At 46.8% G+C, this 15,356-nt stretch overlaps 1 protein-coding gene across 1 annotated transcript in view; it reads left to right on the top strand.

Moving 5' to 3' along the window:
• The first annotated feature begins 2,295 nt into the window (after positions 1-2,295).
• PSMC6 (proteasome 26S subunit, ATPase 6) overlaps positions 2,296-15,356 on the top strand; it is a 17,382-nt gene continuing 4,321 nt past the window's right edge. The window contains exons 1-10 of the mRNA XM_040333035.1: positions 2,296-2,436; positions 6,551-6,630; positions 7,554-7,593; positions 9,139-9,191; positions 10,157-10,224; positions 10,894-11,008; positions 11,132-11,219; positions 12,484-12,545; positions 13,221-13,344; positions 14,733-14,794. Of these exons, the coding sequence (XP_040188969.1) occupies positions 2,310-2,436; positions 6,551-6,630; positions 7,554-7,593; positions 9,139-9,191; positions 10,157-10,224; positions 10,894-11,008; positions 11,132-11,219; positions 12,484-12,545; positions 13,221-13,344; positions 14,733-14,794 (819 nt within the window). The 5' untranslated portion in view covers positions 2,296-2,309. The remainder of the gene's footprint in view (positions 2,437-6,550; positions 6,631-7,553; positions 7,594-9,138; positions 9,192-10,156; positions 10,225-10,893; positions 11,009-11,131; positions 11,220-12,483; positions 12,546-13,220; positions 13,345-14,732; positions 14,795-15,356) is intronic.

Raw genomic sequence — 15,356 nt, 5'->3', positions numbered from 1 at the left:
CTTGTCTCCAGCCCTACCCACCTCCGAGCAACGTTCCTGGTCTCCGGCCCTACCCACCTCTGAGCATAGTCTCTTGTCTCTGCCCCTACCCACCTCTGAGCATCGTCCCTTGTCTCCTCCCCTACCCACCTCCGAGCATCGTCCCTGGTCTCCAGCCCTACCCACCTCTGAGCAACGTCCCTGGTCTCCGGCCCTACCCACCTCCGAGCATCGTCCCTTGTCTCCGCCCCTACCCACCTCCGAGCATCGTCCCCTGTCTCCGCCCAGGGGCATCGGGAGGCCGGGCTTGGGTGGCTGGAGCCCGAAAAGCCCAGAGTCCATTGTTAGCCCCGAGCCAAGTGGCCAGTGCCAGGACAGATATGATCCAGAGCGCCGCTGAGTCCTGCCGAGTGTCATAGCAGCAGGTCCCACCTTTTGGAGCCTGTGATGGACGTCCCACTGGTCCAATACCGCTCCGTGGGACATGTGACGTCCATCATAGGCTCTGTAGGCTCCAGAAAGTGGAAATTACAATGCGGCTGCCGCGCCACATAGCTTGGGCGGGCAGCTGTCCTCTCCTCGGCTCTCCTACCCTCCAGGGCGACCCCTGCAGGTATTCTCTGGACTGGTATTTGTTGTAGTATATGTTCCTCATGTGGCTAAATGTGACAGGAAAAACTTCATTGCGCAGTACCGTTATTAAAAACTTTATTCCATTAATAAAAACAAAGGAATTCAACTCACATGGTATTCAACTCAAATTCCCTGGCACCCGGTGTGAACAGAAGTTAAAGATCGTCCGTGAAATCTGCCTGAACAGTGAAGTAAACCGCTAGCGCAGTGATGGCTCGATTTCCGGGTTGGACGTCTAGGCGAACGTATGTCACGATGACGAGACTAAACCTCGACGCATTTTGACCTATCAGAGTCTCAGTCGGACGATTAAACAGAGAGACCCTCCTACAGGCTAAATGATGGGCTGTGGATCGCATGTAATTGTATTTTTTCCAGCTGAGATCCTTTTGTCCTGTCTCCCTGTCAGCTGATGGGAAGCGGATGGGACCCTCTGCCCAGGCCCATATAAGGAAAGCCAGGGGCTTTGCTAGGTGGTAAAAAGACCAGGGGCTTCAGCCCGAAGTCCAAGGCCGGAAACCGGGGGGGGGGGGTGGTGTATGTGATGCAGCCTTTTTTTTTGGCTGGGCCGTGACCTACATACACTGACCTACCTACACTGACGGTAGTGACCTACATACACTGACCTACCTGACCTACATACACTGACCTACCTACACTGACGGTAGTGACCTACATACACTGACCTACCTGACCTACATACACTGACCTACCTACACTGACGGTAGTGACCTACATACACTGTCGGATCCTAAATGTAATTCGCCGCTAGGTGGCGTTTATGTTCAGGTCTCATTTGTTTATGCAAATGAGCCTGATACGCCGATTCCCGAACGAAATTGCGTCGCTTACGTCGTAAGCGTAAGGTTACCCCTGCTATATGAGGGGTAACCTTACGCCAGTCCCACGTATGCCATGTTAAGTATGGCGTGGGGTCCGCGTCGTCTTTTCCCGTCGGGTACGTCGTTTTACTAAGTCGTTCTTGAATACGACTTTACGTCAATGACGCACACGTCAGCGTCATTGACGTTTTCCGTCGAGAACTGGAGCATGCGCACTGGGCTATTTTAAGCCCGGCGCATGCGCAGTTCGAACGGCGCGGGGGCGCGCTTAATTTAAATACAAGCCGCCCCCTTGGAATTACGCGGGGATACGCCGGGCCAATTACACTACGCCGCCCCAAACTACGGAGCAAGTGTTTGGGGAATACGGCACTTGCTCCTGTAAGTTGGGGCGGCGTAGTGTAAATGGCCTACGCTACGCCTGCCTCAAATCTACGAGAATATGGCCCTATGTGGATTTCTTTCCGCTGTGTTTCTCCATTGAATGCGTTGGGGAATTCTATAGAAAGGCTCAGAGTTACAGTACCATTGCCACACAGAGGTGTCGCTGTGTCTCTATATTGGCTGCGCTGGGACATTTTATACAAAGGCTCAGAGTTGCAGTAACAGTACCAGACAAAGAGGTCGCTGTGTTTCTTTCTTGGCTGCGCTAAGAGAAAAGCTAAGAGTTGCAGTACCAGTACCAGCCAAAGGGGTCGCTGTTTCTTCATTCGGAGGCACTAATATAGAGTAGTCTCGGAGCAGCAGTTCCGCCTCCATACAGCCGGGGTCGCTGTAGATTCTTTGGCCACCCTAAGGACAGTCTTTCCAGCGGCGCATCTCGCTGTCCGCGCAGAGCTCCTCCCCCCGGCGGCCATGGCACTTCCCGGCATTCCCTATGAGCAGCGACTACTCATCATGGCGGAGCCGCGGGAGAAGGCGCTGCAGGACTACAGGAAGAAGCTGCTGGAACACAAAGAGATAGACGGCCGTCTGAAGGAGTGTGAGTGGCGGGAGGAGAAGGGAGAGGAGCCCGGGGGGGAGGGGGAAGAGAGAGCTTCTCACAGCCGCACACAATCAGCTGTGTCATGCCGGCTCCTGGGGGAGGACTAGGCCGCAGAGCCCGTCACAGGCCCCGGAGCCCTTCCTCAGTCCTCACTGACAGCCTGCTACTCGGGATAGGGAAGGGGTTGCCCAGGGCAACCAGTCCCGTTTCAGCTGTCCTGAGCAACAATGGTGTAGTTACCCATAGCAACCGGCCAGCTCATTGAATCAAACTGGTTGCTATGGCAAAACCTTTTTTTTATATGCCATACACTAATATATATATATATATATATATATATATCTCTAAAGCCAATTATTTCCGCTCATTTGGATAGAATAGGAAGTTGTGGGTCTGGGTGGATTTTTTTTGTCCCCATTGGCCAGATTTCTCCACTTTTTTCTTCTTTGTTGAGGGGGGGGGGGGTCTCGAGGGGGTGTCTAGTGTCGGGGAGGAGGAGGGGGTGTCTAGTGTCGGGGAGGAGGAGGGGGTTGTCTAGTGTCGGGGAGGAGGGGGTGGGGGGTGTCTAGTGTCGGGGAGGAGGGGGTGGGGGGTGTCTAGTGTCGGGGAGGAGGGGGTGGGGGGTGTCTAGTGTCGGGGAGGAGGGGGTGGGGGGTGTCTAGTGTCGGGGAGGAGGGGGGTGGGGGGTGTCTAGTGTCGGGGAGGAGGGGGTGGGGGGTGTCTAGTGTCGGGGAGGAGGGGGTGGGGGGTGTCTAGTGTCGGGGAGGAGGGGGTGGGGGGTGTCTAGTGTCGGGGAGGAGGGGGTGGGGGGTGTCTAGTGTCGGGGAGGAGGGGGTTGGGGTTGTCTAGTCTCGAAGAGGAGGGGGTTGGGGTTGTCTAGTCTCGAAGAGGAGGAGGAGGAGGAGGGGGGGGTGTCTAGTCTCGAGGAGGAGGAGGAGGAGGGGGTGTCTAGTCTCGAGGAGGAGGGGGTGTCTAGTCTCGAGGAGGAGGGGGTGTCTAGTCTCGGAGGAGGAGGGGGGGTCGTGTCTAGTCTCGAGGAGGGGTGGTCTAGAGCAATGTTTCTCAACTCGGATGAAATGACCGGTAATTAATAAGGCACTGAAACTGATCAAATAACCTGTGCAAAATAATGGGACTTCTGAAAACACGACAGAAGTATAAACCGCCTTTTCCGACCCTTTTACCCCCCATTGGGACATCCAAGTTAATTTTAAGGAACTCCCTACTAAAATCAGTGAGAAGAATGTCCCTTACATTGGTGATCAGTGAGAAGAATGTCCCTTACATTGGTGATCAGTGAGAAGAATGTTCCTTACATTGGTGATCAGTGGGAAGAATGTCCCTTACATTGGTGATCAGTGAGAAGAATGTCCCTTACATTGGTGATCAGTGAGAAGAATGTCCCTTACATTGGTGATCAGTGGGAAGAATGTCCCTTACATTGGTGATCAGTGAGAAGAATGTCCCTTACATTGGTGATCAGTGAGAAGAATGTCCCTTACATTGGTGATCAGTGGGAAGAATGTCCCTTACATTGGTGATCAGTGAGAAGAATGTCCCTTACATTGGTGGTCAGTGGGAAGAATGTCCCTTACATTGGTGATCAGTGAGAAGAATGTCCCTTACATTGGTGATCAGTGAGAAGAATGTCCCTTACATTGGTGATCAGTGAGAAGAATGTCCCTTACATTGGTGATCAGTGAGAAGAATGTCCCTTACATTGGTGATCAGTGAGAAGAATGTTCCTTACATTGGTGATCAGTGGGAAGAATGTCCCTTACATTGGTGATCAGTGAGAAGAATGTCCCTTACATTGGTGATCAGTGGGAAGAATGTTCCTTACATTGGTGATCAGTGAGAAGAATGTCCCTTACATTGGTGATCAGTGAGAAGAATGTCCCTTACATTGGTGATCAGTGAGAAGAATGTTCCTTACATTGGTGATCAGTGGGAAGAATGTCCCTTACATTGGTGATCAGTGAGAAGAATGTTCCTTACATTGGTGATCAGTGGGAAGAATGTTCCTTACATTGGTGATCAGTGAGAAGAATGTTCCTTACATTGGTGATCAGTGGGAAGAATGTCCCTTACATTGGTGATCAGTGAGAAGAATGTCCCTTACATTGGTGATCAGTGAGAAGAATGTCCCTTACATTGGTGATCAGTGAGAAGAATGTTCCTTACATTGGTGATCAGTGGGAAGAATGTCCCTTACATTGGTGATCAGTGAGAAGAATGTCCCTTACATTGGTGATCAGTGAGAAGAATGTTCCTTACATTGGTGATCAGTGGGAAGAATGTCCCTTACATTGGTGATCAGTGAGAAGAATGTCCCTTACATTGGTGATCAGTGGGAAGAATGTCCCTTACATTGGTGATCAGTGAGAAGAATGTCCCTTACATTGGTGATCAGTGAGAAGAATGTCCCTTACATTGGTGATCAGTGAGAAGAATGTCCCTTACATTGGTGATCAGTGAGAAGAATGTCCCTTACATTGGTGATCAGTGAGAAGAATGTCCCTTACATTGGTGATCAGTGGGAAGAATGTTCCTTACATTGGTGATCAGTGAGAAGAATGTCCCTTACATTGGTGATCAGTGAGAAGAATGTTCCTTACATTGGTGATCAGTGGGAAGAATGTCCCTTACATTGGTGATCAGTGGGAAGAATGTTCCTTACATTGGTGATCAGTGGGAAGAATGTCCCTTACATTGGTGATCAGTGAGAAGAATGTTCCTTACATTGGTGATCAGTGGGAAGAATGTCCCTTACATTGGTGATCAGTGAGAAGAATGTCCCTTACATTGGTGATCAGTGGGAAGAATGTCCCTTACATTGGTGATCAGTGAGAAGAATGTCCCTTACATTGGTGATCAGTGGGAAGAATGTCCCTTACATTGGTGATCAGTGAGAAGAATGTCCCTTACATTGGTGATCAGTGAGAAGAATGTCCCTTACATTGGTGATCAGTGAGAAGAATGTCCCTTACATTGGTGATCAGTGAGAAGAATGTTCCTTACATTGGTGATCAGTGGGAAGAATGTCCCTTACATTGGTGATCAGTGAGAAGAATGTCCCTTACATTGGTGATCAGTGAGAAGAATGTTCCTTACATTGGTGATCAGTGGGAAGAATGTCCCTTACATTGGTGATCAGTGAGAAGAATGTCCCTTACATTGGTGATCAGTGGGAAGAATGTCCCTTACATTGGTGATCAGTGAGAATGTTCCTTACATTGGTGATCAGTGGGAAAAATGTCCCTTACATTGGTGATCAGTGAGAAGAATGTTCCTTACATTGGTGATCAGTGAGAAGAATGTCCCTTACATTGGTGGTCAGTGAGAAGAATGTCCCTTACATTGGTGGTCAGTGAGAAGAATGTCCCTTACATTGGTGATCAGTGAGAAGAATGTCCCTTACATTGGTGGTCAGTGAGAAGAATGTCCCTTACATTGGTGGTCAGTGAGAAGAATGTCCCTTACATTGGTGATCAGTGGGAAGAATGTCCCTTACATTGGTGATCAGTGGGAAGAATGTCCCTTACATTGGTGATCAGTGGGAAGAATGTCCCTTACATTGGTGATCAGTGGGAAGAATGTCCCTTACATTGGTGATCAGTGAGAAGAATGTCCCTTACATTGGTGATCAGTGGGAAGAATGTCCCTTACATTGGTGATCAGTGGGAAGAATGTCCCTTACATTGGTGATCAGTGGGAAGAATGTCCCTTACATTGGTGATCAGTGGGCAGAATGTTCCTTACATTGGTGATCAGTGGGAAGAATGTTCCTTACATTGGTGATCAGTGGGAAGAATGTTCCTTACATTGGTGATCAGTGGGAAGAATGTTCCTTACATTGGTGATCAGTGGGAAGAATGTTCCTTACATTGGTGATCAGTGGGAAGAATGTCCGGATCTTTGGATGTTCCTGACTGAACAGGACAAGATTCGATCCGTCTATGGCTGGCTTAAGCAAGGATTGTAACGCCCGAGGGCGGTCGGATAATTCCTCCTCGCCTCATTTATAATATTCCTTTACAAATAAAGTTCTAGAATTTTAATTTGACAAATTCACATTTTCCCCCATTAATGGAACATTTTCTCTTTTCAGTGAGAGAGCAGCTAAAAGAACTCACCAAGCAGTATGAGAAATCGGAAAATGACCTCAAGGCTCTGCAGAGTGTTGGACAGGTAAAGTTTCTGCATCAACATAATTTTTATCCAAATTAGGCCGATATTTTACATGGCCGCTAGCGGTGCCACGTATCCGGAGCTAGGCCGAAGCCGCGTCCTTTGCTGATGCTCTGACTGCAATCCGCGGATTGCCGCCGCGGTCAAAGCGTCAGGAAACACCGCGGCTTCGGCCTAGCTCCGGAGCCGCATCCATCTTGGTACACCCAGCGCTGCGGCCCTCCTCTCTGTTTACGCCCACAGAGGAGGGGCCTGCGCTCGTGGGACACACACCCGCTCTCTGGTGTCTGTAGCGGGGGGGGGGGGTGTCTATACTGGAGGGAGAGGGGGTCTGTACTGAGGGGGTGACACCATTTTTTTGCACCAGTGCCATCTGCCAGTGCCAATACCAGTGCCACCTGCCAGTGCCAATTAGTGCCACCTTCCATCCAGTGCCACCTGCCAGTCAGTGCCAACCAGTGTCACCTGTAAGTGCCACCTGCTAGTGCCAACCAGTGCCATCTGCTAGTGCCATTTTCCAGTGCCAATTAGTGCCACGAGCCAGTGGCACCAAAAAAAAAAAATTGGCCAAAAACTGCCCCACTAGCAGCTGAATAGCGCAGCGAAATTGACGGTAAAGTGCCAATTTACTGCCGACGCTCGCCCTAGTGTGAAAGGGGCCTAACGTATATGGGGGGGGGGATCTGTTTTTGCCAGAAAGGGTTGCAGCTTTTGTGTTGGCTTGGCCAACCAGTCAGTATGCTAGGAATTGGTGAGACTGGGAGGTCACTATGGAGACTTTTTCTTTTGAAATACATTTTGCCCTTCACATATACAAATAACAAGTTCAAAGTGTTTGTGTGTTTTTTTTTTTCTTTATTTTTTTTTCTTTCACGTTTCTCAAATACCTCCTTCTTTTTTTTTTTTTTTTTTTTTTTTTTCAGATTGTTGGTGAAGTCCTTAAACAGTTAACAGAAGAAAAATGTAAGTATTGATTTTGTGAGGAACTGACTAAAATGTGTATTTTGTTGCATGTGTTTTAAAAAAAAAAAATAAACAGCGTAAGTTTCCTTATTATGTTTGATTGCTGTCAGCTCTGACATAATGATCACATTCAGACAAAAAAAAAAGTTTGATCACTTTTATTGTGATCGTTGGAAATGTAAACACCCCTTGCAAGAACAATACAGCATGACAGGTCCTCTTTATGCTGAGATCTATAAGACCCCAAATCTCTTTTTTTTTTTTTTTTTAAAGCAAAAGATAGCAAATTTTTTATTTTTAAAAAAATAAATAAAATGGCCTTGTTTACATTGGCCGTATGATGTCGCTTCAATCCTCCTAAGCCATAGAGATGAGCGGAGGCAATCTTTACTTCCCTCATCTCTGTGACCAGCCAGCGCCGGAGCTACCGATCAGCCAGGAACCACGGGGAAAACAGCGGGAGGGGTCAGCCACTCTGATCTGTGTGTGTGTGTGTTTTTTTTTTTTTTTTTATTATTAATACTGGGTTTATGGAATCTAGCTGCAGCCATAACCCCCGGTATTAAACGTAATGAAGTATTTTTCTAGTTGGGCAGTCAGCAAATATGATGCATCCATAAAAGATACGTTTTGTTTTACTCAAAGAATTGGTTTACCTGCTGCCTACTTCCATACAGAAATCATGTCTAGACCAGGGGTTCTCAACCTCCCCAGTGCCGTGGCCCCTTGATAAAATTTCCCAAGTTGTGGGGGCCCCTAACTGTGAAATTGCCTTGGGTTGTCTGCACCCGAGGCAAGACATATAATTTGTGCCCCTAACCCACGGATATTTAGCTCTCCCTGAGTCCCTTCCAGTCATACAGTATTTATTACAACCCCTTCTGGTACATTTTAGGATGTAGCACTCTTTGTTTTCCTCTCTTTGCCTTTTATCTCTTTCCATCTTAATCCCCCCCCCCCCCCATCCCTCTTTAGCCGTCTTTCTCATTCTTTCCCTTTTTTTTTTTTTGTCCCTCCCCCTCTTTTCCTCTCCCTTCCATGTATTTTCTATTTTTTATTCCTTCTCTTACTCCTTGGTGGTGGGAATGGGATGAGTGGCAGTGCTGGTGGGGAGTTCTGATCTTCCAACTTAGGTGCTCTTGATAAAGGTCATCTGCTGATCTAAGAACTGTAGTGGGGACTTTTAATGGCAACTATAATCACAGGCAGTGTTACTCGCTGTCTCCGGGTTCACTGTGTCTCTGACTTTGTAGGTGTCTCGTAGCAGTGACACGGTCACCTATGCCGAAATCAGGAGGTGGGGTCTCCTTCAGCCCCTCCTACTTCATATATTCCTCACCAGTCAGCTGACCTCTAGTTTCTACTCCCCAAAAATGCCAGGAACGGCCCGGAGAGCCCAGGATTTGGTGACCCCTGGCAAATCATCATTCGACTCCCAGATTGAGAACCACTGGTCTAGACGCTAGCAAAGCATCTCTTGCATCACATTATATTACAAATTATTTGTATCGTGGTATTCATTTTTTCAATTTTATCATGTTTCAGTCATTGTCAAAGCAACAAATGGACCAAGATATGTTGTTGGCTGTCGTCGACAGGTAATTTCTCTTGATTTTATTTATCGACCTTTGTTTTGCCTCCTTACATTGTGGTTTTGTCACTGTGGAAAGTGGGCTTGATAATAGTTATAGTTAGTCTGGTTGAAAAAAAGACACAAGTCCATCCAGTTCAACCAATAAAAAGGGGGGGGGGGGGGGCAATTGTACAGTCTTATATTCACAATCCTATACCCACAGTTGATCCAGAAGAATCCCCCAAGAGGCAATTGGAATAGTAATAAAAAATGTATCATGTTTGCTTGTTGTTGAAAGTAGAGCTGCACGATTAATCGCGGAGAGAATCGCGATCTCGTTTCCCCCCGCAGGATGACCTGCGATTTTCGGGTGAGGCGATAAATTATTCTCACCTGTCCCATGTGTCCCGGAAGTCGCTCACATTCCCCATCCTCCAATCCGCAGCAGGAACGTCATCATCCGCCGCTCGCTGCTGCGCCGCATGGCATGCCGGGATATGTAGTCCCGCCTCTGTTAGTGAAGGGGGAGGTCTCCTTGTAGAACTACCAATCCCAGGATTCCTAGAGGGCCTGGTTCCAGACAGGGAGCGGAGCAGAGAATGCTGACCGGAGATGAGGGCAGGTGCTGGGGGAGCCCGGCCAGAGCTTTACCGCTGGAGGAGGCAGAAGACGGGGGGCACCAAGGTGAGGGCCGGCGGAGGGGTTCCGTGTAACCCGGAGCCTGAGAGAGAGATCCATTGTACTACCTGGGGGCCTGAGTGAGAGTATACATACATGGGCACTGGTGACAAGAACGGGGTTTACTATCAATTTAAATAAAAAAAAATTGAGAATCGTGATCTTAATTTTATGCAAAAGAATCGCGATTCTCATTTTTCCCAGAATCGTGCAGCTCTAGTTGAAAGCCATATTTCGTAGGGCGCTCGTAACAGGACTAAAAAAACAAAGTTGTGTAAATAGTTATCATTGTCTATCTTTTCTTCCCTGCAGCTTGACAAAAGTAAACTGAAACCTGGCACAAGGGTTGCTTTAGATATGACAACTCTCACTATCATGCGGTAAGTCTGTACTTCGTGCCTTTTTGCTTTCTTTTAAATGTGATGAAATGAAGGGCGAAACAACTTGGTGGTAGTGGGTCTTTTTTTATTTTTTATTATTATTATTATTTGGTCCCTCATTTATTTGTCAGTACTGATCAATCATTGCAGATGTGGTAGACTTCGTGTCTCTATGAACATTCTGAGTAGACCTCTAGTATATAGAAACTACCCCTAGGAGGATGGACTCTTATGCCGCGTACACACGATCGGAAATTCCGACAAATTATTCGATGTGAGCTTTTTGTCGGAAAAATTCCGACCGTGTGTTGGCTCCATCGGACATTTGCTGTTGGAGTTTACGACACCAACAATTTGAGAGTTGGTTCTCAAATTTTCCAACGACAAACGTTCTTGGCGGAAATTCCGATCGTCTGTAGCCAATTCCGACGCACAAAAATCCTACGCATGCTCGGAATCATTGAACTTAATCGGCTTGTCGTAGTGTTGTACGTCACGCGTTCTTGACGTTCGGAATTTCAGAAAACATTTGTGTGACCGTGTGTATGCAAGACAAGTTTGAGCCAACATTCTGTCGGAAACAAATCCACGGTTTTGTCGGAATTTCCCATGGATTTCTTTCACCTGGAAACTGACTTCATTCTTTTCCTTTTTTTTTTTTTTGTGCAGTTACTTGCCCCGTGAAGTAGATCCTCTTGTGTATAACATGTCTCATGAGGATCCTGGGAATGTTACCTATTCTGAAATCGGTGGGCTCTCTGAACAGATCCGAGAACTCAGGGAGGTGAGTGTGTGTGGGGGGTTTCTTTTATTATTTTTATTTCGTGTTTTTTTTCCCCTAATGTGGTTGGACAAATAAACATTTTCTAGAGCTTAATGTTGATTTTCTATCCTTGTCTTTTTGCAGGTCATTGAACTTCCGCTCACAAACCCGGAGCTGTTTCAGCGTGTGGGGATTATTCCTCCAAAGGGCTGCCTGCTTTACGGTCCGCCAGGTTTGTATCGTTTTCCTCTAAAAGATTCTTGAGGTGCCAAACTTGCCAATCAATATAAAATCATTAAGCATTTTTTTTTTTTTTTTATAGAGATAGCTCTAGCCTCTCTCCAGCCTCTCTCCAGCTCTAGCCTCTCTCCAGCTCTAGCCTCTCTCCAGCTCTAGCCTCTCTCCAGCTCTAGCCTCTCTCCAGCTCTAGCCTCTCTCCAGCTCTAGCCTCTCTCCAGCTCTAGCCTCTCTCCAGCTCTAGCCTCTCTCCAGCTCTAGCCTCTCTCCAGCTCTAGCCTCTCTCCAGCTCTAGCCTCTCTCCAGCTCTAGCCTCTCTCCAGCTCTAGCCTCTCTCCAGCTCTAGCCTCTCTCCAGCTCTAGCCTCTCTCCAGCTCTAGCCTCTCTCCAGCTCTAGCCTCTCTCCAGCTCTAGCCTCTCTCCAGCTCTACACATTATTATAACTTTAGTACATAACATATCAAAAAGATAATTATTAGTATAGATATAACATATAAAATATATAAAAGCATTTGTTACAATGTATAATAAAAAAAACCACATGAATAAAATACAAAATTGTGTGTAAGGGGAACCCCTCCCCCCCCCCAGACCTCCCCCTTTTCAAATGCCATCCATCTTGCACATGCATGGTTGTACTGCGGGGTTAAGAGCGCCAAGTTCACTGCTCTGACCATGTCTCATGTTTCACCCTAAACTTGAAGCATGGTCACATACAGCATCCCCCAGACTGCGCCCCCCCCCCCCTTACCGTAAAGTGTTTATTTGAGTTTTAGTGTCACTCCTTTCACAAAGCTGCATCATCTACAGTAGGGGTAGGCAACCTGGGGCCCTCTAGCTGTTTGAACTAATTTTCCCATGAGGCATTGCAAGGCTGGCAGTTACAATTACTCCCAGAGGCATGATGGGACTTGTAGTTCTGCAACAGCTGGAGGGCCCCAGGTTGCCTACCCATGCTCTACAATATATATAGAGATCGTTCATTGGAAATGGTACATGCAGACGATCCCTTCTCCCCAAGCCCCCCCCCCCCTTCACCCCCTTGTAGCCCAATTCCTCCAGCCCAGGTCTGTAACTCTTAATCGGAGGTTGGGAGATAAGCGTTAATGGAGCCTATGCATTGCACCATCATGAGTGTGACTGTAGGCTTTAACGTAAAACCAATAGATTCACATTCATCTGAGAACGTGTTTTGTGGTATTTATTACTTTTTTTGAAATCTGTGCTATCAGAGTAACCATTTTCTTTTCTTCTTGAAGGTACTGGAAAAACACTCTTGGCAAGGGCTGTGGCCAGTCAGTTGGATTGCAACTACTTAAAGGTAATATTTTTTTATTACACATGAATGAATCCATCACATCCTACTTCTGCTTAAAGAGGCGTTTCCACCGAATTATTATTTTTTAAGTCGTCAGCTGCTGACTTTTAAAATAAAGACACTTGCCTGTCCAGCGCGCCCGCGATGTCAGCACCCAAGGCCGACTCGGTCCTCGGATGCTGCCGCCGCCATCTTTGGGCTCTATGTCCCCTGGCACCTGCGGATAGTTGGCAATACCCAGAGAACTAAGATATGCCTATGTAATCAAGGCAGAGTTCTGTTCTGACAGGCAGAAGGGATCGATCCTGTGTTCCTTCAAAGCAGGGACTAGAATCGATCTCTTACCCTAGTGCAGTGATGGTGAACCTCGGCACCCCAGATGTTTTGGAACTACATTTCCCATAATGCGCTCTGCAGTGTAGTTGGGCATCATGGGAAATGTAATTCCAAAACATCTGGGGTGCCAAGGTTCACCATCACTGCCCTAGTGAATGGAGCGTACACAAATACACTGGCTAGGCACACAGTTGACCCCTTCCCAGCCAGTGTTATTAGTACAGTGACGGTACGTATTGTTAGCACCGATCACTATTGGTGAAAGTGTCAGCATTGTGTTTGTGTGGGGGTTTTTTTTTTTTTTTTTTAATTGTTTAACCCTCCTTTCCTTTATTTTGCCAGGTTGTATCTAGCTCTATTGTAGACAAATACATTGGTGAAAGCGCTCGCCTTATTAGAGAAATGTTCAATTATGCCAGAGACCACCAGCCGTGTATTATTTTCATGGATGAAATTGATGCCATAGGTAAGGCACAAGAAGAAGTTATGTTCTAGTAAATCTATGAATATGTCATTTGTGAGCCTTCAGAAAGTAGTAATTCTGGATTTTCTTAGACTTTTGGTGGAATGTTTAAGCGGCGCTTTTCGGCCTTTAGCCAGGAGTTTTTATCCCCCCAAGAAGGAGTTATATAATTGCACTCAGGCTTTCACAGTGGGGGCATGAGGCGGTTTTCAGACATTTTACAGGCGCTAAAACGCCTGAAAACTGCCTCCGTGTGAAAGTAGCCTAAATCTTGTTTAACCGCTTGCTGACTTTCGTACGATGATATACGTTGGCAGAATGGCACGTGCAGGCAGATGGGACGTGTGTGTGTGTATGTATGTGTTTATATATATATATATATATATATATATATATATATATATATATATATATATATATATATATATATATATATACACGTCCCCTTTAAGAAGCAGCATTGTGGATCCACGTGCGGCGGTGCGCACCCGCTGCAAGCTCCCTGACCGCAGGTCCCGCAGACGCGATGTCCGTGGTGATACCCACGATTGTCCCACGATGAGGAAGAATAGGGAAATGCTGATGTAAACAAGTTTTCCCCAGTCTTCCTAGTGATAGGACACTGTAATCGGAAGCGGTGATCGGTGTCATGTCACACACAGACCTACAGTTAGAAGAACTCCCTAGGACACACTTAACCCCTAGAGCGCCACCTAGGGGTTAACGCTTTCCCTGCCAGTGTAATTTCTCTTTCGTTCATAGACGGACACAGCCCTCATTGACCTTAGGGTTATGCTTCTTCCTACCAGGAGATCTCCTGGTAGGAAGAAGCATAACCCTAAGGTCAATGAAGGCTGTGTCCGTCTATGAACGAAAGAGAAATGGATTTTACGGTGAGTACAAAAATCCTTTTTTTCATAGTAATTGGTGCAATTTTTCTAGCATTTTTTTTTATAGCATTGTGCATTTTGTTAAAATGACAATGGTCCCAAAAATGTGTTAAGTGTCCGCTATAAAAATCGCAGATCGCCGCCATATGCTCAACTTCCGGTGTCGGTAATGCAGGGAATCCCTGTCCTAAAGATTATAAAAAGGGGGGGAGATGCACTGGGCTGCATCAAAATGCGCATGCAGAAAAGCATCTGGACTGCATTTATATGGTGTGAACTGGACCTGAAGGAGAATTCAGGCAGGCAGATAACTGCATGTCTCTTCTACAAAAAAAATGCCTGCCGGTTTGTACAATCCTCCTCCCCCTTTTTTTACTTTTTATTTCCAGTTTTAACGTGAATAAAGTTACTGGCCACTGTACTATATAATGTATCTTATTACTAATATGTACATGCTGGCAATTCAATAACCGTGACCTGTTTTTGTTTCCCCCTCCTAAGGTGGTCGGCGGTTTTCAGAAGGTACTTCTGCTGATCGAGAAATTCAGAGAACTCTAATGGAGGTATGTTGCTTTAACATTGGCAGATTTATTTAGAAACCAACCAAACCAATCTTGGCCGGTAATGAAATTTTTTTTTTTTTTGGGCTTAATTGTCTTAAAAGGTGCCTTTTTGTCCAAAGCAACTACAGTAGTACCTCAGATTGCGAGTGATGCGGTTAACGAGCGTTTCGCAATGCGAGCGCTGTATTTATGAAAAAAAACTAACCCGGTTTGCATGTGTCTCGTAACAAGCAGGATTCAGTCCAAAGCGGTGTGCAGTACCGCGTTTGGCCTGAGGTGGGGGGGGGGCGGCGCCGGAGCCGAGTGGTGCTGTTCAGAAATGCACAGAAAGGCCCGAGGACAGCTCAGCTGACCTCGGGAAGAGTCTTTCCAAGGTTTGCCAAGGTGTCCTCTGGCCTTTCCGGCCGTTTCTCTACCACATGCTGTATTGCATGCCATTGAAGTCAATGCAGAATTATTTGAATTTCCATTGACTTCTATGGGGAAACTCGCTTTGGATTACGAGGATTCTCCGGGAACAGATTATGGTCGTAATCCGAGGTTCCACTGTACTGCATACTAG

This window comes from Rana temporaria, chromosome 13 (assembly GCF_905171775.1).
Source record: "Rana temporaria chromosome 13, aRanTem1.1, whole genome shotgun sequence".
Classification (NCBI taxonomy): Eukaryota; Metazoa; Chordata; class Amphibia; order Anura; family Ranidae; genus Rana; species Rana temporaria.
Note: the sequence above shows the minus strand (reverse complement) of the source record. Positions and strands in the feature narration are given on the sequence as shown.